Source organism: Rhipicephalus sanguineus, chromosome 2 (genome assembly GCF_013339695.2).
Source record: "Rhipicephalus sanguineus isolate Rsan-2018 chromosome 2, BIME_Rsan_1.4, whole genome shotgun sequence".
In the NCBI taxonomy this organism is placed as follows: Eukaryota; Metazoa; Arthropoda; class Arachnida; order Ixodida; family Ixodidae; genus Rhipicephalus; species Rhipicephalus sanguineus.
Window position 1 is genome coordinate 92,959,152 of NC_051177.1, and position 25,816 is coordinate 92,984,967.

The following is a 25,816-nucleotide window of genomic DNA, read 5'->3' on the forward strand; positions in this document are numbered from 1 at the left end:
TACATCAGAGAGGTCATATTCCTGTCACTTGTATGCTTTAAACTACTACTGACACCAATAAAAGTGGCAATTCGCAAACTTCGATGCAACCCTTACATGTAATAGTTTTTGGAGGAGTTGCCAACAACTTCATAAGCCTTCATTCTTTATAAACAAAAAGAAAGGACTACAAGAAATGTAAGTTTATGAGAACAAATGCACTAGGTAATCCTGAATACTTTTCATGTTGAAGTGCAGCTACAATAAACATTTGAAAATGTGGAGTGCATCATAACAAAGTAGCTAAATAAGCACACTGCAAAGTAATTTACAAGTTGCTCAAGACATGCATGCAACATTCTCTTAGTGTTGTCTTTCTTTAATATTCCATCGTGGCTATGTCGACACATGATACATCACGAGATAGGTATTTTGTAAAAAATAAAGCTATAAAACATTTGTCCTACTAGTGAATGTCCCTCCCAAAATATCAGCCATGAAAAATAGATGAAGAACCTAAGTGTTTTCATTCAAGGCTTCATAAGCATGTCTGCAGCCATTATAAGATGTATTCTTAGCCAAGTTGGCAATGCACATTTACACATCAGAACATTCCACTTGCACTTATCTTGTCTTCGAATACTACTACAGTGTAATCGACACTGGAGGAATTGCAAGCTGAGCAAAGAGGTTGATGTTGAATAGCTGTATGCAGCCATGACTACACTTTTGGGTCTTGTCCAGGAAATGTTGATGCAGAGGTTTCAGTAAATACAGTATTCCATGCAATATGCACATGTCTACTGGGTAAAACCTGTTCTCTAGAACCTAAAAACTGAATGCATTAAGGCGCAATATGACTTCAAGCAACTGTGCAGGAAGTTTCTCCTTGTTCATATATCATAAAATAATAAAATCTAAAATATCCACTCTATGCATTGAAAGTGCTAAAAATCTCTGAGCATAACATGCAGTGCTTGCCTGTACTAAAGCATTGCTACAATATTCTCTTGAATACTCGCAGAAAATTGGCAATAGTGGCCAAATGTGAAATGGCGCATTGTAGTGACACTATACTTTGATACATGCGGCACGCTATGTTTCTCACTGCAACTGTTGAAGCATGCAACTTCATAAGCTTCATACTGAGACATTTGAGGAAATAAGCGTTCCTGTTGTGCAACTGCAAGTAATCTCAAAGGGGCACTGGTAATGGTGTCGCTAATGACACATATCAAGCACGCTTATCCACTTGGACACACGTCTGCCTGTTTATATTATTTACGGGTTGCCTATATACATTCTAGTAAATATGAACTTGCAACTAAATCCCACTTCCCCATTTGTTTGTGCAGGTTTGCTTTTGAGCCGAAGCCTGTCTTTTTGTCCCTTGTGTAAGCTGCCTGACTCTGTGTTGATAAGGGATGGCTTCACCGACCAAACCACTCCCTTGTTTAAGCTGAAATTTCGCACAGAGGAGGCATCTACTTGTGCATATTATTTGTCTAGCACCATGTTTGGCTACCTTACATGTCTTTTTGGTATGGAACACATCAATGTTACACAACTTACATGATAAGCTGTCAAGATGTCAAATATTTTTTTGTCTTGGAAGACTGGCGACATCATTAACAACCATGGTGAACGGTGCTCCTTGCTGCATCTGCTCCGATTTCTTAGTTTCCTTACAGTGCATTGTTGTAGTACAAGGCACAGGACTAGCCCCAGTTACAGCATGTCTTCTTTGTGGCATTTTGCTTTCAGGATAGAAATTACCAAATTACCACCATTACTTCCTCATAAAGCGTTCTAGTAGCACCATGGATGTGTATGGCTCACCTGTTTTGAAGAAAACAATCAGGTACTGCATCCAAACATGGTATTAAACAAAATGCGCTCTAAAATTCAGCCTCAGCATGTGAAAGTCAAGTGTCAACAAGGCAGTGCTCTAATTGAAAAGAAAAAGCATTCCTGCTTGCGTATCTCCCTTATTAGCGTGACATTTTGTTCATAGAAACCTACTGTGATACAAAGTCATCTAACCTTGTTCATTGTGCTCTTCTAGCTAAATTGTATGTTGCAAAAGGCTACAGAGAGTTGTAGTGCAAATCTTTCTTCTGTTTCCCAAGAAGTGCTGTTGTCTCTCCGAGTGGTTCAGAAACGACACTGCTGCTGTCTTCAGTACTGCTGTTTGATGAAGTTTGGCCCTTGTGCCAGAAGGACTCGGGTTCAGTTCGAGACGCGCAACACCAGTAAAGGGTTGCTACAAAGGCCTGCAAGGGAAAGATTCAGTCTGTGACAAGGTTGCCGTCGTCACCATCACAGCTTCACTGCAGTTTGACAAAACCATTTCAAAACTTTGCACACATCCCCGCGTTGTCCCAACGACACATGGTAACTTTGCACATAAACATGCCCATATCACACCACGTGGTAATCTGCCATTTCCAATTAAGTTTCTGTACGTGTCATGGCAGCTAATTGGCCATGGCCTTGTGCTCGAGTGGATCTGATTATCGGCTCGAACGGCTTCATTCCAAGTGAGGTGGAGCGCATATGCTTTGAGCTTTTAAGTTTATGTTAAAAACCCCCTCATCGGTGTAATTTGACTGGTGACTGGTAATATATCACAGCATTTATATTTTATCTGTAATTTGGCTGACCGGCAAGCACGCACTAGTACTTGCATTTGACACATACTTGCTATGTATTTCTAGACACATTCTGCCGACAGCTTATGTTGTAAGATGCATATAAGACATTTTTTACATACAACATGTATGTGCTCTAATGTGTGGACCTGAAGCTTTAAGAGCAATAGCAGTTTTAATGTATATGCCAGCTATCTGAGTGATATGGCTGGTATCCGTGCTTAGAAACAGCACAAACAGAAAGAAAAATTGCATACAAAAGACTAGACTTCCGATGATGTAGTACTTTGCCCTGACTCTTAAAGGAGTACTGACATGAATGTTAAAATTTTCCGGGTTGTTGTTCTAAATGAAAGCACGGGTGTCGAGAACCCTAAAAAGAGTGTCGTGGTGCCTGGGGATGCATTGCATATATTTTTAATACCGCTTTTTTCAACCAGCAGTTTCGGTTTCGGTTTCGAGAGGGCGGCTTCATAGTGACGTGTCAAGTCTGCGCGTGACGTCACGGGCAGACTGCAACCCACGAAATATGCTGTCCTTTGCTGTCAGTCGACCGTGGTTCATGATGAGTGAACTGTCGTCCAGTGCCTCCGACAGCAATTTCTGTGATTTAGGCTGCATGCAGAACCCAGATTTCGCAAACCAAGTTAGCTGACTTGAAACGTCATAGGGCTCTCCATGCGGTGAAGCTGCCTTGCAGATGCTGGGAGATAAAAACTTTAAAATCAAACTTAAATATTTATACGTGTTTCCCGGATGCGGTGTGGGGAGATCGTTAACACTACATGCCAAGAAAACCAAAAAACGTCCGTTTCGCTGCACTTCAAAATCGTGTCAGTACTCCTTTAAGTACATTGCTCAGTCCCTTTGCTATGTTTTGCCAGTTTGAAACTGGAGTTTCGAAGTACGGTAACAGCACAGGACAGATTGTTGCTTGCAGAAAGTAGAAAGGCCCCAACACAGATAGTGAATGGTATTTAGTAAATGTAATGTCACAGTAGCACAAGCAAACTTACAGTCAGCAGAGATCCTCCTGCCACAACTGTGCTGGCCCAAGGGAAGCCAATCAAGTCCAACAGGACACCCCCTGCTGATGGCCCGATCACTTCACTGCAACAACGCACATCACTGGGATGTGAGAGGACCCTCGACAGTGCTTGTAAGTTGAAAAGGTGTGCTTTTTTCATGTGAGTGTAAGTGAACACCTTTACATGTAAGAACAGCTAATGAACAAGCTAAAATGTGACCAATTAACTTTTACACTTGAGCTTCAGCTTACGCATGATCATCGCTTTTTGCCCCTTCTTTCTCCTTTACATGAGGCATACGAGTGACGGCTGTCGTGGTATTTGCATGGCTAAATGAAAGTGCCCTTGGCAGATGGAAACTGGTGAAACTACCATCTGCCAGTAATTTTTTAACTAGGAGACGGGAATAGTTAAACAAAGAGTGTGTTTTGTCAGAGGCTTGTTGTTGACTGCTTTAACGTAGCACGGACTTTTCTGCTATTTGCTGAGGGTCTTGGAGTGCTTAGCAGTCGCCTCATATCATTCCGTGCCTTCTGCTGTCAATGTGATGTACTGAAGTTAGCTTCTCATTTTTTTTTGCATTCTTTAAACATCACGTTAATTTGTGCAGTGAAAAAGGGAAAGTATGGTTTGGTGCGTGAATCACTCTTGGTGATATCTGCTGTCATGTAAGACCACTGGAAATTAAGAACACAACTTTTTTTGTTGTACAGCATTTGCCCAAGTAGCCGATGAGGGAGGATTGCACTTTAGAAAACAAAGCTCCCAATTGTCCCAAACATACCCCAAGGAATACATGGAGTTCCACCAGCCAGACACGAGGGCATATGTTCCAATGTCCTCTTCCATGCCACCAGAACTGCAACAGAATAAAATGTGTGCAAGACTTCAATTGGTTGCAGAAAGCTTGACTAGTCACTGAGTTGAAGAAGATACGATGCCTGGAGTGCAGTTGTTAACGAGGAGATAGAAAGAAGGAAATAAAGAGAGAGAGGGAATAGGGGAGTGATATGCACTACTGCAATAAGACAATATGTAGCGAAATCAGCTGTAGAAACAAAATGCAAGTCTTTCGGCTTTCACACTCGCAAGTGAACGTGAAGTGTGTATTAGGAATTTTATTGGTGTAGCATGTTTGCAAATTGGTGATGAAGCAAATCTACATCACGGTGGTTGTAATTCATTTCAGCTATTAATAGTAATAGTTGGGGTTTAATGTGCCAAAAGCCACGATATGATTATGAGGGACGCCATAGTGGAGGGCTCCAGGAAATTTTGACCACCTGGGGTTCTTTAACTGTGCACCTAAATATAAGTACACGAGCCTCAAGCATTTTCACCTCCTTCGAAAATGCCGCCACCGTGGCAGGGATTCGATCCCGCGACCTTCGGGTCAGCAGCCGAGCACCATAATCACTAGACCACCGTGGCGGGTATTTCAGCCTTAGTGTTTAATTTTGATCTTGAAGTGTCCTTTGGAGAACTAGAATGGGCAAGTACACTGCAAGTGCATTCACATGGCATGCAAACAAATTAATATATGAGCACTTTGGGTCAGTAACTTGAGGAAAGCACAGTCACATTGTAAGCATATGCTGACCAATTTATATATTGACCTCACAGAACTTAACCACGATATTTTAAGGGTTTTAATAACAGTATCACATTCTCACTGAGATCTGACCATATGTGTTGTACTTACGTTGCAGCTCGAATCATGCTTTCCATCGTGGGTACATAGGCAAAGGCAAAAGAGGCCCCAAGGACTGCAACTGTGGCCAGAGTGGCCCAGAGGTTGCTGAAACAAAAATGTGCAATGCATTGCTAAAGTGAGGTACAAACATGATGTGAGCTCCACTCACAACCCTAATGCCTGGAGATGCTGTGATGTTCTTTAATGTAATAGTTCCTTGCCTTTGTTTTAACTTGAACTATTAAATTACTTCACTGAGATGTGAGCCAAAGTGCGGGGAGCTTGCACACTCAGACTCGCTGTCGCTGCTGGTATCAAGACGTTTTAAAAGGCTTTACTACAATCAAACCTCGTCATAACAAAGTTACACACACACGCGCACACACTCCTCTGCAAGTATGTTTTTTTCTAATGGTGCCACAATCACCTCTGCAATGTTGAAAATATGAATGTTGATGAAGTGGCTGTTATGAATGATTATACTGTTGGACAAGGCACTGATTGTGAGTAAAATTAGAGACCAAGGAGGAAATATGAGCAAGGCGTACATTTCAAACTGTGGATTGCTCTTTCAGCCAGGGTCTTATTTCAGCTAAACTTCGCTGCACAACAGCTGTGCAATGCGATGAAGGATATAAGTAGTGAAAGGAACTAGGCTAAACTCTCTTCTATCGAACTATCAGTATATCAAACTATTTTGCGATCCCCTTAATCACTGATACATCAGGGTTTGACTGTATGAATGCATACTCTCTGCATGATGATATATGAAACAAACACCTTATGTTGGTATAATTTAATAATTCAATATACTATTCATGCTCAATTGTGTACTACACTTTACCTTGCCCCTTGTGACTTGAATTTTCGAGCATGGCGTCAGCCTACATTTGCCCATGAGCTTCGCTCACCAATACGTTGACTTCTCTGTTGCAATCAAGGGTTTGTTTACTTTTTCTCTATGGATTCTTTAGCTTTGATGGAATGTGTAATAGAAAGATGTGAGCTTATAGAGTGGAAACAGACACAAGTGTGTATCCAATCTCTGGATTCGCTGCTTTTTAAATCCTGATCATTTCTTAGCAAACCAAAGGCACTCTGACTGTTTCTATCTCTCTCTCTCTCTCTCTCGCTGCCAATGTCTGGGTGCTCTTGTGGTCATCTGCTTAACTTGGTATATACCGAAATTGGCATAGGAGGGCATGAGGGCACTGGCGAACATGACTAACAGGTTATTACATGAATAACATAACACAGCTGTCGCATGTCATGAAACTCTTTCCCACAGTCACATGTGGCACATGCCCACATACCATGGCCCCACAGTATGCAGGTATGTGTCACAAGTGATTCACAGTCTATATCAACCCAGGACAGCGAAAATAAACATAGAAAACTTTATAAGACACTTTGTGCAGATTAAACAAGAAAATACATACAGTTTGTTATAGATGGCGATTTTAGCATAGCACACAAGCGGTTACATATGCTACTCCTATGGCTCACCAAGCTATGGTCTATCGTTGCTCGTCCTTGCAGGAACACTCCAACAAATGCTGCTTACCTTTCGTTTCGATAAAAGTGACGTCTGTGCTGTAACGTGAGTGCTGGTGTTATGTCATAAAATTAGCTACCATTTAGATACCAGTTTATTCCAAGTGCCTGGTAATCCCACGATATGCACACTACTCAATTTGCACAATGACGTCAATCCACCTCATAAGACTTGGTTACAAAGGCTCAAAGTGCAGCATGTGCAGCTACTCGTGGACTGCTTCGCATCAAATTGATTCCCACAATGTACTGGATCTGCTGTAGTTTTCTAATGCATCTGGACATTAATACATGTCTTAGCAAACACAGCTATATCTCAGTGCTTTAGATGACATTTGAACAATTTCACAAAAAGTGCTGGCTTTGCAGGCGGCTTTGGAAAACAATCATAGCATGCCATGCTACAATAGAAGCTGTCGAAAAACACCGAAAGGAAAAGCTCACAGCACTTTTGAAGAAGAACGGAAGTTCTGTGGGTTTACCTGGGTATGCCCAAAAAGGGTGCCGGCCCCATGAACATCTGTGCCCCAGCCATTATGATCAAACCAATAATCATAATTGGGATCCGTTGTTCCTGTACACAAGTAGGAAACAAAAATAGAGATTTTTTCTTATTTAATTTTTTTTGCTGCACAGTACGGCATACCGAAATGCAGCCACAGAATTAGTTTTTTAGCCTGCAAAGTGAAGTTTTACTAGTGAACCCTTCTAGGGGGGGGGGGGGGACTTTTCTGAACATGGTGGTTCCCTTGGCTCTGACTTCATTTAATGCGACAACAGCAAGCATTCCCTACAGTGAAGACCACAATTTTTTTTACCTGCTTTTTTTCCCTCAAATAACTGTATTCACCCATTAGATTACTTCTCATATGCTGCCAAAATCATTCTTTAGGCCCAGATGTGGAGGCTCTTGCTGTGTTTAAAGCTTTTTGCTTTTCACGCTTGGCTGGCTTGTTTTGAAGGTTTGACGAATTATTGATTCCAGAGCCTCAAAACCCCATTACAACTGATGCCACAAAAACATAAAAAGACAAACTGCCTCCTGCAAAGTGTGAGCAATTCCATTTTCCCTTAGCATGGGCAGTGCTGTTACACAGGGCATTTGGTTGCTGTGCATCCAGCGAGCTACTGTGTAAATAAACCATGTGGCATTGTCGATGCAATGTTTACTTGCACCAACCAGTTTCTTCTCGGTGCATCCTCTATTCTGGCTAGACTGTCCGTGTTTGAACAAAGATTTACACAATTGACAAGTGTGGCACAACAAGGTTTCATAACTACTGTGGTGTCAACGTCGGCAGTTTTCTCGATTTGCTGTCCTATCTCCATACTGCTGTTGTCTCGTTCAACAATGAACCCTTTGTGCAGAGGTTGGCCGTTTGTACTGGCTCTGGCCTTGTGCCTTCCCTTGGTGATTGTCTGTTGTTGACTTTGGAGAGAGAAATCCAAGAGACTGCCCATGACTCGGACATTGTCAGGGAAATTGGTTGGATGCTCCGCTATGTGACAACTTCCTGGTAGCCTTTATAGGCTGAGCAGATATTTGCAATGTTCCACTCCAGTTGACCATGAAGTTCTGTAACCATGGCTAGATAAGATTTGTTGACTTGTAGTTATGCAGTGCAAGGATGAATAGTGCTCGCTTTATGCTCCACGAGCACAAGAAGGCTTTCCATCATACACATCCCTCACTCCAAACACATGAAGTCGGGGATCGTAATTAGAGCCCTCAAGAACCCCATCTCGACCTCCTGTCCCCTACTGAAATTCAAGCGAGCTTCGGTTAGCAGCTACTTAAGCCAGCAACATCCAGCTTTCCCGACTACCTGTGCAGTGTTGCTGAGAAGCTACTCTCCATGTGTTGGAACTCTAGAGGCAGGGGTATTGAGAAGAACAGGAACTGCAGTATTGTTGGATATTGTAGGCACATGTTTGTAGCTCTCGTTAAAACAATTCGCAGGAAAAGTGAGAGTGGTCATTGCGTTCTCCTCTTCACACAAGCAATGCCTATATTGAAAGGGGAACATGAATTCTGTAAGCAAGATGGTGTCATAGAACACAAACATGCAACAAGTTTTGCTTGGTGTCGCGAGAGAGTGGCTCACCAAATACCACCGTCTTAATTGCGATTAAAAATTTTTGAACAGGGAATTTTGCAGTAGCCAACGTTTCAACAACTGGACTTCTCTTTGTCAGGGCGGCAACTGCAGATTTTTTTCTTCAGCAACTGCACAATTTTTTCGTCTCTTCCAGCTTCCATCTTCCCCTGAACTTCTGTCTCGTTTGGATGCCTTAATCTGACTTGTACAATCTCTTTGGATGTCTTAAAAACCTAGCCTTGTGCTGCCACTTTCGTCGACTCATCCCAAGTTCAGTGCGAGTTCACTACAGAGGGGAGCACAGACAATCGCACTATCGTGCTTTGTCTTCTGCACTATGCACCTTCAAACCACATAGCCCACACTTGTACGCCGTTGAATCTCACTCATTCTGGATCACAAAGATCAGCATACTCTAAAGATATTTTAGACCAACATGATACAGATTGAGAGCTACTCGTGAGCAAGCCATCAATCAAGTGTTTCTCTCATCAAAAGAGGTCACCTAGCTGGACAGTTATTTTCCTCTCTGAATAGTTCTATTTTCTTTTACATTTTTTTTTTTCTCTCTTGCTACGTCCACAATTCCTTGCTATGCCCCAATGACAGACCTGTCCTTTGCTTGCCATTTGGAGCCCACATCTGTCTTTCGCTCCACTCCTGTACTCAAATTCCCTGTAGTTCAGCCACATCTCACAGTTCAGGTTTTCAAGGTTAGGCACTCTTATGTGACAGGTTTCCATGTTTACATCCCAGGTCGTCTACCCTTCCCCCCTCCATGTTTGTTTTGACTGTCCCAGCGTGCGACCCCTCTTGCATCTGGCTTCTGTTTATGGTTCCAAGTTTCAAGGTTGGGCATACAGCTGCCTGGATGGCAGGGCTCATCTAACTCCCCATTCTCTCCTTTGCATTTGTTGTGGCTGCCTCCATTCCTTCCTACCTGCACCTCAGTTTCTTCCTGTATATATTTTGCATGCACAAATAAATATTAAGTAGCAACTCATCCATACGTTTTCCTCTCTCTCTCTTTGTGCCACTGTTTTTGGGCTGCTTTTATTATTAACAGTGCATACTGAGCAGCTCAACAGAGAGTGCATGAGGTTTGTTGTCATCATTGTCATGTATACTATCTTAATTGCACCACAAACTTTCTCTCAAGCAATTAATTATACGATGACAAATTGCAGGCAAACACACTGGCCATCTTGTCAAGAACAATCTCTATGAAGTGCACAAATTTATGTAATGCTTGTAAATTACAGTAATATTTTTCTTTTCAAACTATAACTTATAATAAGCTTATATGCTTATATAACCACTGCCTTCCCCCCACCAAACGAATTAGCGTATAACTGCTGGGTTCTTGTCCAGTACCTCGTGGTGAGTGAGCACAATCAAAGAGCAAATGTGTACTCCAGCAATGCACACAGTGCGATTCTTGTCCACTATAGCATTACTTGTCTGGCTTCCAAAATACATGCACCAATATCACTCGTCACAGTCTGCGGGAGCCTTGCACTAATTACCCAGAACTGTTATTACGTTGTAGCTTTGTTGTTGGTGCACTCAACTTCTAAATGCATACTGCTTTATAGCGCTAGTTTTATAGCGTTCAAATGACTGTTTGATGGACATTTCGATTCACAGAAATTTTGAAACATCACTGTTGGAACTCCGCAATTTTTTTACTAGTATTAGAATATTACACATCGTAAGCTTTACAAAGCTTCTTTAGAAAGCTGAGAAGGTTGCTTCCAAAATGTTTCATTAATGATTAGATGGCATTTTTCAAAGTTCGCAAATAGTTCATTTTACCGAAATTGGGTACTTTAATAAAGAAGCTGCAGCAGATGTTAACACCCTAATGATTATTTCTCCCTTAAGAAGTTGAAGTATTGTGCTCTTCAGCAATGGCACCCAAGAATAACAACAAAATGTCGCATACGAAACATATCAAGAGAGCTTTTTCACATAAACCAAAAGCTAAAAGGTTTTGGTGGGCACCCTTGCTTTTGGCTTCCGCACAGATTACTATTAACTCCCCCACTACAAATATATATATACAGGTGTGTGTGTGTGTGTGTGTGCGCGCGTGTGTGTGCGCGTGTGCGCACGTCCGTGCGTGCATGTCTTATTCTCTCGCATATAAACCGCCCCTGCATATAACTTGAACACCTACTTTTTAAGGACATTTTTCCGTTTTTTGGTGCCAGTTATATGCGAGAAAATAGGATATATATATATATATATATATATATATATATATATATATATATATATAGATAAGTAATGAAAGTATCACATTTTGTCAAAGCAGCATAAATGCACGGTTAAGCAGGATATAAACAAAGGTTGAAGTTTTTAAAGTGTAACTTACTGTCTTCATACAGATGAAACCGACAAGAGGAGAGCATATGGAGAAAATGGCTGACATCACTAGAAAAAAGCTGCCAACAATGCTGGTGTCCACATCAAATTGCTGAAAAAAAAAAAGAGAAAGAAATACAGAAAGAAAGAAAGGAACTTTTGTTTGCACTCTATCTTTCTGCTGTGGACATAAGATAAGCTTAATATATCAGACTAAAAGTTACTGGCTTAGACATTTCTTATTCTTCTCAGATGCAGCTTTGTCTGCCTTCTTAGCTGACTTTAGAGAAAAAGAATTAAGATAATGCTTTTTAGAGTTTATATTTTGTGAACCTCTACTTTATCTTTCTTTTTCTTTCTTTTGGAGGTTGATGTTTTCAAACTTCATTTCATTACAATCATGACAGGCTGCACTATGGTCTTATGCAACGTGGCAAATTTTTCTTACAGCAATGAAATGAGTGGTATGCTGGGAGAAAGAAAAACAGCTGTGTTGGCGACAGGTGTCTCATTTCCTGCTTAAACTTGTAAAGCTTAAAAGGCCAGTAAACAACCCGGCAGTCCAAAATTTACGATGGAGAGATAACTGTGTACTTGTATGCTGCCGCGAGAGTTTTGCGAATAAGTGCTGTAATAAGGAAGTTACAGGATATTGAACAACCCGCTTGGCTGGTTGCGGTTTCCTCCTCGGCCTTCCCACTCTTCTCGGCAGCGAAGAGGGGTAGGCTTAGCCCGTTGTCGTGACTACGCCCACCTTGGCAAAGTAACACGACGTCGGCAATGACATCATTGGCATGCAGCCAACGACCGAGCAAGGCCAAAGTGCGTTGGCGGGCTAGTTGGATGTTCATGCTAAGTTTCTACAGCGCGACTGGATGCTGACGCGGACCGAGCAAGGCTTCTTCTACGTGTCGCTCGTGTCAGAGCAACGCAGTGAGGGAGCACAGCGCGAGGGGTGTGAGGCACTAGCGAGGTAAACTAATATGCCACGCATGCACCCTTCCTCTAGTGGTAAAATCTCAAAATGTCTCTTGATCTTCAAGGCTTTCGTTCTGGCAATGCCAGTTGTCCCGGTAGTCCCAGCCCCTACCGAAACAGCAGAGGGCAGCAGAGGAAAGCGAAAATGCAGACTGCGCAACCAAAACAGCATCACTGCAGGGCTAAGGCGCCGCTTCGTAGTGCAGAGGAGCACTCGACAAAGTCGGTGCTACGTAAAGTTGCCCATGGGCAACATCACGTCACTTAGCAGGCAAAGAGCACTGGACAGGTGCTGGTGAGGGGAGCGGGAATTGTTCTTCAAAATGGAGCGTCTGCTCAGCATGCAGCACGCTGTGATATTCACAAAATGTGATCACTGCAGCCTTCTGCAGGAATCAGCGAGCTTGTTTGGGAGGTGTAAAAAAAAAAGCCGGAGCCAGTTTACTGGCCCTTTAAGTTACAATTATAATTGCTGGCTTTTTCAGGCTAAAATTGTTTGTTAAGGGTGGATGTTTATTGCAATCGAATGAGCCACTAATGCTTTAAGAGCTATGTGATCAGCAACTTTGTTTGAGTCCTAAGCAAGTGTACTAATTTAAGAGGCACAATAAACAGGTGGTGCTCATTCATTAGTCCAGTGTATGCAGGTTGGTTTCATTATGCAATCAGTCTTCCACTGTTGTCTCACCTGTCGCATATGGGGCTCCAACGTTGGCTCAACAAAACCTTGCGACTGAGACCCGACGACCAAAATTAACGAAACGATCATTACTTGCGGTATTTTGAGGAGAGTAAAATATGACTCTTTTCTTGTGTCTAGCGCTTGCACTGTAAGCACAAGAGAAAGAGCGAGAAAGTCAATCAAAGCATGGCATGATCACTACATAACTTGATTACTGACACTGAGCAAGTTTCTGATTGTCTGCAGAAGCCTTGGGTCACTGAAAATACTGAAGAGAGGGCTTCATTCTTAGCATGAAAAACAAGATTGCAATTGGGGAGAATGACTTAAGAAATGAACACTCTGCAGCCACCTTTTCTGTGAAGCTATCTATGACATTCATGTATGAACATTATAGGAAAACCGGCGTCAGGTGTTTCTCACTTTACTACGACTACCCTTCAAAGAAAATGGTGACATTTATTCCACGTGAAAAGCTGTATATTAGCTTCCAACAAAATTTTACATAAAGTGACCGCACAATTCGACCACAATTGAAACTGCCTCCATTCAATGAGGTCTCTTATGTAGGAAAGCTCCGCTGCATTGGTAATCTCAGAGACCATGCCCTGCTTGGTGCTACCGCTAACTTTGAATCACAGGTGCCTCTATGCATACCTAATTAGACAGGAAATTGAAAGGTTGAGTTACGAAGGATGTCGATGCACACATGCACGTGCAGGGATACACAGAAGCACTCTCTGAAATGCCTGCAGTAGCATCATTAGATCTGTACAACTTGCACATGTGTAAATCATTTGCTAATTCATACCTTGTATACCCTTCATGATAAACCAGCATACCGGGAACGTTAACAGGACACAGCTACCCAGTATGTAAAATGGAAGTCCAAAGCCACCAACCTAAAAAGAAAGACAGACAAAATTTCAACACTACACTCTGCACACGTCATCCCTGTACTTGATTGCCTGAGGTAGCCACACAATGAACGATTAGTTCACTGTTCTCAATAAAGCAATATGGATGTGTGGCATATGGCTCTTAGGTACGATTCACTCGGACTTTTGGTACAGATAAACAAATCCCGATGCGGACCACTCTAGTTTTAGCAAGTGCCCGCTGTCTAATTGAAAATGTCAAGCTGTTGTGCAGCCATTCTTTGCAGCTGTTAGCTGACTGGAATGCCTTAACAGCCCTTTGCAATGGCGTTCCATTGCTCATTGCTGGAACACTATAGATTCTGAAGCCCCATCCTCCAAGGCATGCTAAAAGACTGCCTTAATCTGTAGGAAAGGCATTGTACTGCAGCTTATACTTACACTGTAGAGAGCTCCACCTAGCGCAGGGCCAATACTCATTCCGACACCAACCGATGTTTCGATAATACCCTGTAATGACAGATAAAGATAATAAAAGTATTTACACATCAAGATAGGCTTACTTTTGGGCTGGGTATTACACTAAAGAAGGTGTGTTGCATTGCTGCGTGATTCAAGGGAGCTTAGATAGCACCACTAGAGAAGCAAAAGCCGAGTACACGATGAACTTGATTATGATAGACAACATTTAAAAAAATGTTTATGTCATTTAGATAATGTTCTGTACTTACAAAGACAGTACTGATATGGTCAGGGTACACGTGAAGGACTATTGAGTATGATGCCGTGGAGAAAGCCGCAGCACCAATTGCTTCTAGGATTCGGATAAGAAATGACAGCGTGGTGAAGACGAGTGTGTCATCAGCCAAGTCAAGCACACTGTAAAGATAACATGCACGAAAAACAAACCAATAGGTTAGTTTACAACTCCAGGTGCATCAATATATTTTAAGGGGGACGAACTAATTGCAAAAAAAAAAAAAATCGGGAGTAGTCAATTTTTTTTTCCACCGTATTTTGCACCTAGCATCAGATGCAGTAGAATGTGCAGTGGTTTCGCATGAAAAATTTTTGTGTAACAAGTAGAATGCTGGTAAATGCCACATCAAAAGTTTTCCTGTACATTCTACAAATTTCTCCTAGAAATATCTTTCATTAAATGCAATATTTGTGAAGATTATTAATAAATCTTAACTAATTATGAAGTGGAATTAATGATAAAGCAACTGTGTGACTTGCCTTGCAGAGAGGTCAATGACATCCTTTTACTTGCATCGTCTTACAGTACCTAGGCACATTCTAAAAAAATCTTGGCAAAAGTAACTTTTAATATTTAAGCTACACATTTTTCTGGGATGTAAAATATTTCTTATATATTTCTTGCATAATAAAAATTCTTACCCAAACATGATATTTGCTCCTCCAGCACATAAAATGCCAGTGAAGAATATTAATTTTGCCCCTAAGATGGGAACCTGCAAAAGTAGCAAGAAGTTTCAGTATGGTGACAGTTCTCAAAACATTGGTGCACGCATCAGCATGCCTTAAATCGGCGAGCTTTTAAGGTTAAAATCTGAAGGCTTAAAAATATAGTTACGCAAGTGATACTTTTTTTTTCTTGTCTTTTTCAGCATGTAATTAAATGCCAGATCTTGGAAATGCTGGCTGTGAGCTTCAAAGTTAGTACACATAACATTAACTTCTGAAGTCCAGAAAAAAATATAGATGAAAAAGAAAAGCAAATGGCAACCAAAACGTACAGTATCACAGTTTGCAAGGTCACAATGATAAAATGTATTTACTCTTTGCTTACATGCACGTTCATTATATGCTAGCGTTTGACAGAATTCAAGAAAAAGACCTGATTATCAACTTTTCAATGCCGCACTTCGTCAAACAATTATGTTGTGCTACAAAAATACCCCCAGCCACAGAGAATTTCGCTGCACCAGTGTTTGCTGGCAGAATTTGGTAATTCTGCCTGCAGTGTGCTCAACTTACACAAGTCATGTTAAGCAAGATTAACATAATCATAGAAGCGAGCCTCAAATATTTGTACAATGGTACAAGATATAAATCTGCAAAGCTTCATGGTGAAAAAAAATGCTCAGAACTGTGATGCTAGGTTTGTCAATTTTTGTATGAGAACTCTGTCGGTATTTTCTGGCTATACTGACATGATAAATTTACACAGAACTTACCAGTTTTCCAAAAATAGGTGCAAATATCATCATCGTCAATGCATAAACGCTGAAGACAAATCCAGAGACAGCTTCTCGCATTCCCTTGAAAGCTGCCTGAAAAAGCCATTGTGCATATATAATTCTGTTAGCTTGTGCAATATCCTGTGCATATTCAGGAATAATGCTGTATGGGCATTAGTTCAGATGTATTATAAAAAAAAAGATTGCAGACCACATCTGGGAATATCAGTTACATTTAATTGCTTGTGTAAGTTTACAGATTATGTGTATATGGTAATTACGTGCTACTTTAGACTTTGAGCATGTGGCTCTGCACGTGAGAGCCACATGCTCAAAATGAAGTAACCGTAGATGTAAAGACACATGGGCATGCACAAAATACACTTACATTAACTAGGTGCGTTTGGCGGCAGCAGTATGCATTGTGGCTATCCTTAATCTATTACCATTATTTCTTGAAGAGACAAAGTCTCTCTTTTAGTGTGCGTATGTATTCACATGCATGCTTTTGAATGTATGCACATGTTTGGCTTTGTGACCACAACTGTCCGCCCACTTTTGGACTATGACTCTCTCAGCACAAGTGTTCATGGAGATGATGCGAAAACCTCATGCTATCAAGCTGAACGCAAAACGAAGAAAAAACGACAAATAAACAAAGTGGGCCACTTGCCTCTTGTGGGTAGAATGGCGCAATCACAGAATAACTGATGTAGCTGGTAAAGTTGACTAAACAAAGACAGAACAGAGTGAGTTTTTGGGTTCTCGAGAGACGAAACTTTGCCGTTCCGCGACTGGACAGCAGAGACACGACCGACAGTGTCCGAGACCGCATCATGGTTTCACGATGATGATGAGGCCGTTTCGAAATGTCATTATCTATAGCACGTTGCGCTGCAGGCACGGCAACGCATTCGAGCGACTTTGAAAAAACGGCGTCAAGATCGATGCCCTTCACTGCATTTGAAGAACTGCAGATTTCGGGATCGGACGCACTACGCTCTAACGTTCCCGACTGACTTGGGCCAGTATGTTGATTCTCCATGTCAACAACAACATGGATGTCGTCCGTGGAACGCCGCGCTTTTGCTGGAAGAGGTGTATCTGTGCCAACATCTCCAGGGCTTCTGGGTTGCACATCCGTAGGCTCTTGCTGCTGGGAAACTGAATGCATAATATTTGGGTCAGGTGCCTGCCCCGAACTCATTTCATTTGTGCTTGGTATGCTTTCTGGTGCGTTCACTGAAACTTGCTCTGCTTTGCTAACCTCAGCTTGTGCTTGATCTTTGGGCTGAAGTGGAGATGACGTTGCCTCATTTTGGCTGCCATCTGCTGGTCCCTTGGCTGCGGTTGAAATGTCTGAGGCATTTGGCGGCGGTACGGTGATTCCCTCTGGTGTACCCGGAACATTAGATGAGTCACCGGTTGTGTGTAGTTGCTGTGTTTCTGCGTTCTGTCCAGCATCTGATGGCACAGAGGCACTGTCGACACTTTGTGGCTCCTGCATATTTTCACCAGTGCGTCCCGTCGCTCTGTTCTCAGGCAGAGGAGAACCATTGGCAGCTCTTCAGAAAGTCACTGAAAACAGATTTTAAAAAATGTAATGTCAACATTAACAGAGTTAAACTCTTACAAACCACAGGTCTTTCCTTGAATCGGAAAGTTTGAATTGGAAGCGAAAAGAAAATTACAGCTTATTATATAATTATATGTATATTAGGGGCGTGCGAATATTCGAAATTTCGAATATTTTTCGAATAGTGTTTGCTATTCGATTCGATTCGCACTGAAATTTTGCTATTCGAGCTATTCGAACTTCCCAAAGACAAATGCAGTCAACGTCCGGTTGAAAGTGACCCCTTCATATTTTTCAATATGCTTCATCTCATTACACTCTCGTATTGCGGCAAAGCTGCCTTTCAAGCTCCGTTACGGTCGAACTTGGGCAAGAAACAAAGTCCGGTTAAAAGTGGTCCCTAGATTTTCAGTATGCTTCACCTCATTACACCCCCGAATTGCGGCAAAGCTGCCTTTCAAGCTCCGTTACGGTCGAACTTAGGCAAGAGACAGTCAACGTCTGATTGGAAGTGGTCCCTAGATTTTCAATATGCTTCACCTCCTCACACCCCCGTATTGCGGCAAAGCTGCCTTTCAAGCTCCGTTACGGTCGAACTTAGGCAAGAGACAGTCAACGTCTGATTGAAAGTGGTCCCTAGATTTTCAATATGCTTCACCTCCTCGCACCCCCTTATTGCGGCAAAGCTGCCTTTCAAGCTCCACTACAGTCGCAAATGTATTAACTCAAGAAAACGCTGGTTCCAATATGGAGATGAAAGATGTGGCAGAGTTGGGGGCTCAATTAATGCTGTTTTGGACCTGAAATTTGGGCAGGAAGTCCGAAAAATCGGACGCCGAAGCTTTTTAGCATCCAAAATTTCAGATGTTCTTATATATCGACGTCTACGAGGCAGATTTAGAACTCCAGACTTGAAGGGAGCACACCCTTGTCCGCCACATCAGTTGGCCTTCCACAGCAGTTGAAAGAGGAGGAGAGGCTGAGGAAATGGCATCTCTGCCTATCACGTGTAAAGTGTTGTCGGCAACACTTTGGTTGCCCCAAATCATGTACATAAATACAATTCGGCCTCTACATTGCCTCACTCTTGATAAGAAAGACAACTATGAAATATGACCCCACCAGTGCTTCATCAACCTAGCGAAAAGAAACACCTTCATGTTGCGATCTCACAAGAACATACTTAGGGATTCTCTGCAAATTTTTCTGTTATTTCACTTCGAATTATTCGAAAAATGTTTGAGAAATATTCGAAAATTATTCGAAATTATTCGATTCGATTCGCACTCAATCTTTATTATTCGAATTCGCTTCGCACCCAAAATTTCGTTATTCGCACAGCTCTAATATATATGCAACATGAAACAGTGACATGAGCAGATATTTGCAAACACTAGTTCTCACGGGATGATAAAGCAATGGTGAGGTTATATAGTGGCATTTTCCATAAACAGCAGCGTTAATATACATAATTTTTTTGTTATCATGCTATGCATACTTCAAGAAGACTTGATATAAGCTATTTTCGGCTTCCGCTTGTGCGTTCCAGAAAGCAAGAAAAGTTGGAATTAACGAAATCTGTAACTTTCTTTGAAGGTTCACTGAAAACTTAACAGTCAGACCATAATTTTAGCATTAGCACATTCAAGTGTAAATTATTGTGAATGTAGTGTATTTTGTCATTGGTGCTAGAAGGCCAAATTGTTACTGCACAATGCATGTATTCACATGTGTTTAGTCTATGCGAATGAAATTGTAGCAGCTGGCACACAACGCATCATCATGAGTGGCAATATTTATTATGTTCAGGAAAAAAGTGCAATTTCGTAATAACATAAATTTACAGAGGCATGTGCATGCCCATAAACAAATAAACAAAAAGAAATAACAATGAAAAAAGGCATGAGTGTAGCAGGAGTGAGTAATGATTAAATTTGTCACAACTTCTCCTTTTTTCTCACCCTTTTCTTTCTTTGTCAGGGTATGTGTCTGCTATTTTAACCACGCATTACTTGCAGCATTGTTTAAGGTGTATTATGAACAATCATAATAGCAAGTGTTTCCTTAGACGCAGGCTTCAACAAACTCCAGGGCACGAATCCAGGACGCCATTTGAGTTATGCAGAAAAGTGGTAACGCATAAAAACCGCAATTAAATGATATTGCATAAGTGAAAGTAAACAGATGGGGCAGCTGATATAAAGATGAATGCAATCATGCCTGGTATCTATTGTAAAAAATTCAAATAATTGTTTGCCCTTAACAGGACAGGGTGTGCAAGTGACTCAGTTGGAATCCTGGTCACACTGACATTAATCTGCTTTTAAGGATAACAGTAATGACAGTTGTTTTTGACCAGAATAAATTATCAAAGGAGCTTCACTCTAAGCTCTGGGCAGCTGGAGTGTTGTAAATGAATTATTTACAAAACTAAATGACTATGTTATTTAGCAGTTAAGCTCCTGTTTACTGTGACAGTAACTGAGCGGTAACATGCCAAACACATCCATTTTGCCCATGCCTGAAGATCATGACTTATCTTTTTTCATTGGCTCCAGACCTATTTTTAGAAATGAGCGTGTTATTAATGCAGCTTCAACTGAAAAGTTAGCGCTACATATTCCAGCACAGATGAATGAACTTCTTCAAGTGGTCGAAATATGTGCAATGGAGCTGAAAAGGAATTTATATGCACACCATGAAGCTGTGTATCTTGTAGCATACACTAAAAATATGACGACTCATTGCAGACATTCACTGTGATTGCCATTTAGCAGAAATTAGTCTGCACTTTTGATAATGACAACAAACTTGATGTTATGGCATGTTTTCATTAAACTGCATCCACATGCCTTCACAGCTTCGGCAAACCAAGCAGCTTAAGCTGAACTTTGGTAAGAATTGAAAACAAGAAAAAAAGAAAGAAGATAAATGGCTGCAGTTATTTTTTTGCAGCTGCCATCCATGATAAATCAGAAAGAGAGAAGCTACGCATGTGACATACCCTGCTATAGAGATTAGCTCGCTTCATTTTTAAAGGAACAGAAAGAAAAAAAAATGTGCCCCTGTCCATGTCGCAAGGTCCAGTCATCGAATAGAAAGAAAACAGAGTACTTCATGTCTGGGAAAAAAACAAAAGCATAATAAACTGGAACATCTGGCACGGGCATTTCCTGTCAACCTTGAATAGGCTGCTCGCATGCACTGACCATCGCAAGTCCTGCAGTTTCATGATAACTCTGATGTAAAGAACTCTCTCATGTCCGACCAGCTGTGCCTGAATCAGTGCAAGCTTTGATGACGCACTTTTGACTGCATACTTATGTTTTTTGCTGACATGTCACTGCTGATTGCGTGCATCCTGTCTGTGCCTTACTACAGCAAACAAGTTTTAATTGAAGCTCCTAAGAACTATGCATTTGAGCTCTAGTAAATTAATATTCTGAACTTCCCTGTAATACAATAAAATAAGGTAATTGAAGCTCCTAAGAACTATGCATTTGAGCTTTAATTAATTAATATTCTGAAATTCAGTGTAATGTCAAATAAGTAACTGTGATTGAATACATAAACTGGAAGAGAATCATTTCATCAATTAAACTCTAGCGTTCCTTTTAAAAGTGCCACTTATGTTTTTCTGTTACTAGAACACATGTTTACATTGGTGTATTTACAGGTGTGCCAAAAAAAGAACATCTTTTTTTTAAATTTTACACAGCTGTTTCTTTTTAAGCAACATAATACCCTAGACAGGTTATATACAATCAATTTAATAATGAAGCCACGTCAGGTAGGCCATACAGGCTTCCTTTTTTACCTTTCCTAAACACCTACATATCACTATACTGCACTGAACCGTTGTAAACATGGCACATGCTTGCTTTCACATGAAGCAGGTACAAACTAAGTTCAAATGCACCGGCCCAGCAACTCACTTTGCCTCGATCCATGCAGCACTCGGAGGCTGCTCCTGCAAGCATTATTCCATACACTTCCTTATCAGGGCTTCACTTAGCCACTCATGTCTTATCACTGGCCTACCAGAAATATCAGCTGCCAGTCATTGGGCAGCGGCAGCCCTGCGTACGTGCGTACATAGTGTGGTCAAGATAAGTGCCGAAGCTCGAGCATCGCCTCGAGCTGATGCAAAAACCAAAACTGCGGCAGCGGCATTTCTTTAGTGGCCGAAGGCAAATAGCAAATAACCATGCATTTTTTTGCTTGTTTCACTGAGCATCTAGTCTTAAAACCATGCATAAAACTCTGGATGAACATGCCGTTGTAATGTGAATAGTCGTAAAAGCACAGGCCTGGAACACTGTGATATGGAAAACCTAGCTGGTGCTGCCGTGTATAAACTACATGCGTGCTCAATAACTTCCTGCCCTATGCTTCTCTACTAAAATTGACCTACAAATATTTTATTTGCATTTCTGTGCTAACTGAGTGCTAACTGTGCTAACTGTGCTAATAACTAAGTAAATGCTAAGAATTTAGATTGCCACCGTAGAAATGTATCTGTTCATGAAGGGCTTCTAACTAAACATTAAAATGTAATCCTTGTAAAATACAAAGGTAGCATAAATTCACAGTTTGCAGTGCAACTATACAAGTACAAAGAACTAGTGAACAGGCAAGAAATATATGTAGATTGCCTTTACAGTAAATAATAATAATAAAAAATATCAGTTGTGAGAACAGTACTCGTTCTGTCCACTCCCTGAATTATACATAAATTGGCGGACTCATTCAAGAGCAATTGCTCTCTACTGTTTTCACAGACATGGATGCTGATTACGATTGAGTGCAGTTGACTGACAGAATGTGTGTTTGTTTGTACGAACAGACTGAGTGCTGTCGAGCTTGAGCAGATGCTTCAAGAGGAGTGAATGGCAGTTTAAGGCGAGTGTCAATGAAAGTCTGTGATAGTGACCTTGAGTGTGCATGAACTTGAACGGCTGTCAGAAACTGCGTGTGGAGATTAGCAACAGCATTTTTAGGTGCAGGCAAGTGTTAACAAAAGCGGGTTTAAATGTGAGCATGTGTGGGTGAGCGTAAGTGAGTATACTGGCCTATGTGACTTGGTCCTTGCATTGAAACTCCACTAAAACCCTAGTACTAATTTTATTCCAACCGCACATCTTTCTGCATGTTCGCAGTAGAAGAAATGAGGTTACTCAAATGAATATATACCAACTTTAATGACATCTGATGGATGGTTAACTTAATTAGGACAATAAATTCAGAAAAATATTCACAAGAGCAAAGTGGTTTGGTGATGTAATGAGAAAAGAGAACTACATCAGGCAATGAAGTGATAACTCGTTTGAATTAAAGTGGGAACGGCATCTAAATGGGACAATATAAAGGAAAGACTGTAAGATAGTACTTTTGAATGTCATTCATTGTCTATCAAGTTGCTGGGAGAAATGCGTAAGCCAATGAAGCCAAGCAGATGTCAATCATAAGCAGTAGCACCAAGTAGCAAAAAGAGACAGTCAACTAATGAAAGAAAAGAGGAGAATGGCAGAAACTAGAAAGATTTTTAAACTACTGTAGATGCAGCGTAAGAATGTGTTTTTATGCATATATATGTCCACGGTTTGTGATATATTAAATTGGTTGTAGGAAGTTGATAAAACTTTTCAATATTACTTACGTCTTCAAAAGTATTTAGAAGACATTACAGTATGAACGACTACTCATACGTGTATTACTCAAGGTAAGACAATGAGTATTTACATTGCATATTTAGGAAATTACTAACACGTGGTAAGAACTCTGTCATGTCTCGAATTATTCCACTGATATGTAAGCTGTGTCAGCAGAAACACATTGGAAATCGTTGTCGTCCTGCAGAAGTACCGGTCATCATGAACGCAGTAACTTCAACAAAACAATCATAGTATACTCCCCCCTTTTTTTTTTACAGGATGTGCCCAAAGATAGGCTGGAGCAGCCTTTTATTTGCTGACAAATGACAATAATTGCCAATACTGAGAAATAAAGATAGTGTTGATCTTGCAGTGCAAATGGTCCAGATGAACATTCATTTGTAACATGCATACACTACCACAATCATGTGCAATCACACTGTGGTGGTCATGTTATCTGGCGACGAGACTATACTGTGCTCTTTTTTAAGGTGAATGCCTTAGCTGCCTCATCAAACGCGAAAACTGACTGGCGTCCCTCGTCGGCGGCGTCCACACAAGTGATGCGAAAAATCATCACGTGATGGCGTCATCATGACACCACAGATTGCCAAAGTTTGTGATGTCACATAACTTGACGTCACATGGTGACATCACATGACATCATTGCTTGGTCATAGGTAGACAGATCTCGGAGGCAGTGAAGAAAGCTTACAATGCTTCCGATCCTGGAGGCATTGCAAAACCGCATTAGTTGCAGAAAGCTTTTGTACGGGGGCATGGGAGGTTCAATATAGTATTTACTTGGAAGGAAAAGAAGATGCTTTTCGCCTTCGAGTCGACCGAGGCAGATGTATAAACCCCGAGAGTTTTTTGTTTTTATTTTAAGAAACAGCAAGCAATTATACTCACAGAAGCAGATATGCTTGCAAGGGGAGTTGTGAAAGAAGAGAATAAAGACCAAGCTATAGCAAATATATAAAAGCTAAAGGTATGAATGCTGCTTCCACACACCTGCGCTCTCAGCTGCCGTTTGAACTCCAGATGAAGCTCCTCGCACAAGAGAGGAAGAGCTCACGGGACTGGTGTGTCCCACAGGCTGACCACGTACGTACACTTACTTATCTGTGGTTGGCACGGACACCTTATCTAGCTATCACAAGATACACTGACCAAACATCCAATAAATAACAGGAAGACCATGCAAGCACCCACGTCTTGCCACTGATAGCCAATCAGCTTCCCACAATGCCAAGAACATAAGAGCTCTACAGCGCATATACAAACGTTATATGTTTTATAGATTATCAGTGGCTGTCATGAGCTTGATGACTGCGCGAAAGATTGAACGTTTGTCCTGCAGTGTAGACGTCTTGACATGTACACGATCATTTACTGCATGTAGCAGTGCAAACGGAACCAACGGGCGAGATATATTTGACACGGGTGTCAAACGGTCACTCTTGATCGCGATCGGGAGCCAATCACTGTGGAGAAACTTGATCAGGATCGCGATTAAGCCCACTTCGGGATCAAAATTTTCTGCAGTGATTGGCTCCCCTCTGCACCTTGCGAATTGCCAAGCATGATACAAAAATTCGATTAGGTTCAGGTCCGATCGCGATGAAAAGTGACCTATATGTGGCACGTATTCATCGAAAGATACTCATAATTGTATGTCGCTGTGCCAAACCAATATGATCATATTGATGTTAGAGACGGGGCTTGCAAACACAGACACAGGAGAGAAGTCAAGACACCAAAAACGCCGTCATTTCTCTGTTATTTTAACGATCATATTAGTATCGATAATTTTCAGCATCTACGCCAATGATGTCAGGTCAGCGCTGTTGCAGTTTAGGGAAACCATTTAGAAGGTGCGATGCGAATTATATATCTAATCCGAAAATGGGGAGGGGGGAAGTATTCCGGTTAACTTCAAACATTGTAATCACGTACAACTGTATGTTTGTTCGCTTTAGCAATCGCGCGCTTAAAAAAGGCTCGGCAACCTCGTGTTAATATACCCACGCCGGTTATATTTAAGAACGCCCCTTCGCAATTGACTCCCTAGCTGCCAACTTATCGTGATCTCCCTTTGCACTCACCGGGACTGCGGTTTTGGGCGGCGCTCCAGAACCGAAATCGGTCATCAGGTGTACGGTGACAGCACAGGCCGAGTAGGTGTGATTCATCCAACGCGCGAACAAAAAGTTTTCCATCACACGTTAAACTTCACGGCGGCGCTTGCCACCGACATCCTCCAATCTCCCGCGTGCAGTCGGAGATTTTCCCGACGTTCGAGCTTTGCAACCACGACAGTGACGCGCACAAGATAAAGTGACGCCGCGGTTGTAGGTGTCCTGATGCTTTCCCAAGCGCATGCTTTCGCTTTCGCTCTTTCAGCTTTCAGTAGGCGCGCGCCGCTTGCACAACAAACGAAACTACGCATTTCATTGGACCACTGGAATGC

At 41.5% G+C, this 25,816-nt stretch overlaps 1 protein-coding gene across 3 annotated transcripts; it reads right to left on the reverse strand.

The window, feature by feature from the left end:
* Positions 1-1,625: 1,625 nt before the first annotated feature.
* On the reverse strand, positions 1,626-25,691 carry LOC119383394 (MFS-type transporter SLC18B1). Of its 3 annotated transcripts, none has more exons than XM_049412496.1 (14): positions 25,452-25,691; positions 16,783-17,691; positions 16,111-16,202; positions 15,311-15,384; positions 14,641-14,788; positions 14,351-14,419; positions 13,843-13,933; positions 13,038-13,177; positions 11,382-11,483; positions 7,388-7,479; positions 5,361-5,456; positions 4,443-4,517; positions 3,647-3,740; positions 1,626-2,252 (listed from the first exon to the last, which is right to left on the reverse strand). In XM_049412496.1, the coding sequence occupies exons 2-14, from the start codon at positions 17,618-17,620 to the stop codon at positions 2,067-2,069; spliced, it is 2,097 nt and encodes a 698-aa protein (XP_049268453.1). In that variant the 5' UTR covers positions 17,621-17,691; positions 25,452-25,691; the 3' UTR covers positions 1,626-2,066. The 3 variants fall into 3 exon arrangements, with proteins under 3 accessions (XP_049268453.1, XP_049268454.1, XP_049268455.1); XM_049412497.1 differs by lacking the exon at positions 25,452-25,691 and adding an exon at positions 24,358-24,463; XM_049412498.1 differs by lacking the exon at positions 25,452-25,691 and adding an exon at positions 21,625-21,659.
* Positions 25,692-25,816: the final 125 nt, after the last annotated feature.

Coding starts and splice junctions, on each gene's coding strand:
- LOC119383394 (XM_049412496.1), bottom strand. CDS start 17,620: ATGCAGGAGCCACAAAGTGTCGACAGTGCCTCTGTGCCATCAGATGCT. Junction 14,789..15,310: donor GGAGCAAATATCATGTTTGG/GTAAGAATTTTT, acceptor TTATCTTTACAG/TGTGCTTGACTTGGCTGATG. Junction 14,420..14,640: donor ACCATATCAGTACTGTCTTT/GTAAGTACAGAA, acceptor CTGTCATTACAG/GGTATTATCGAAACATCGGT.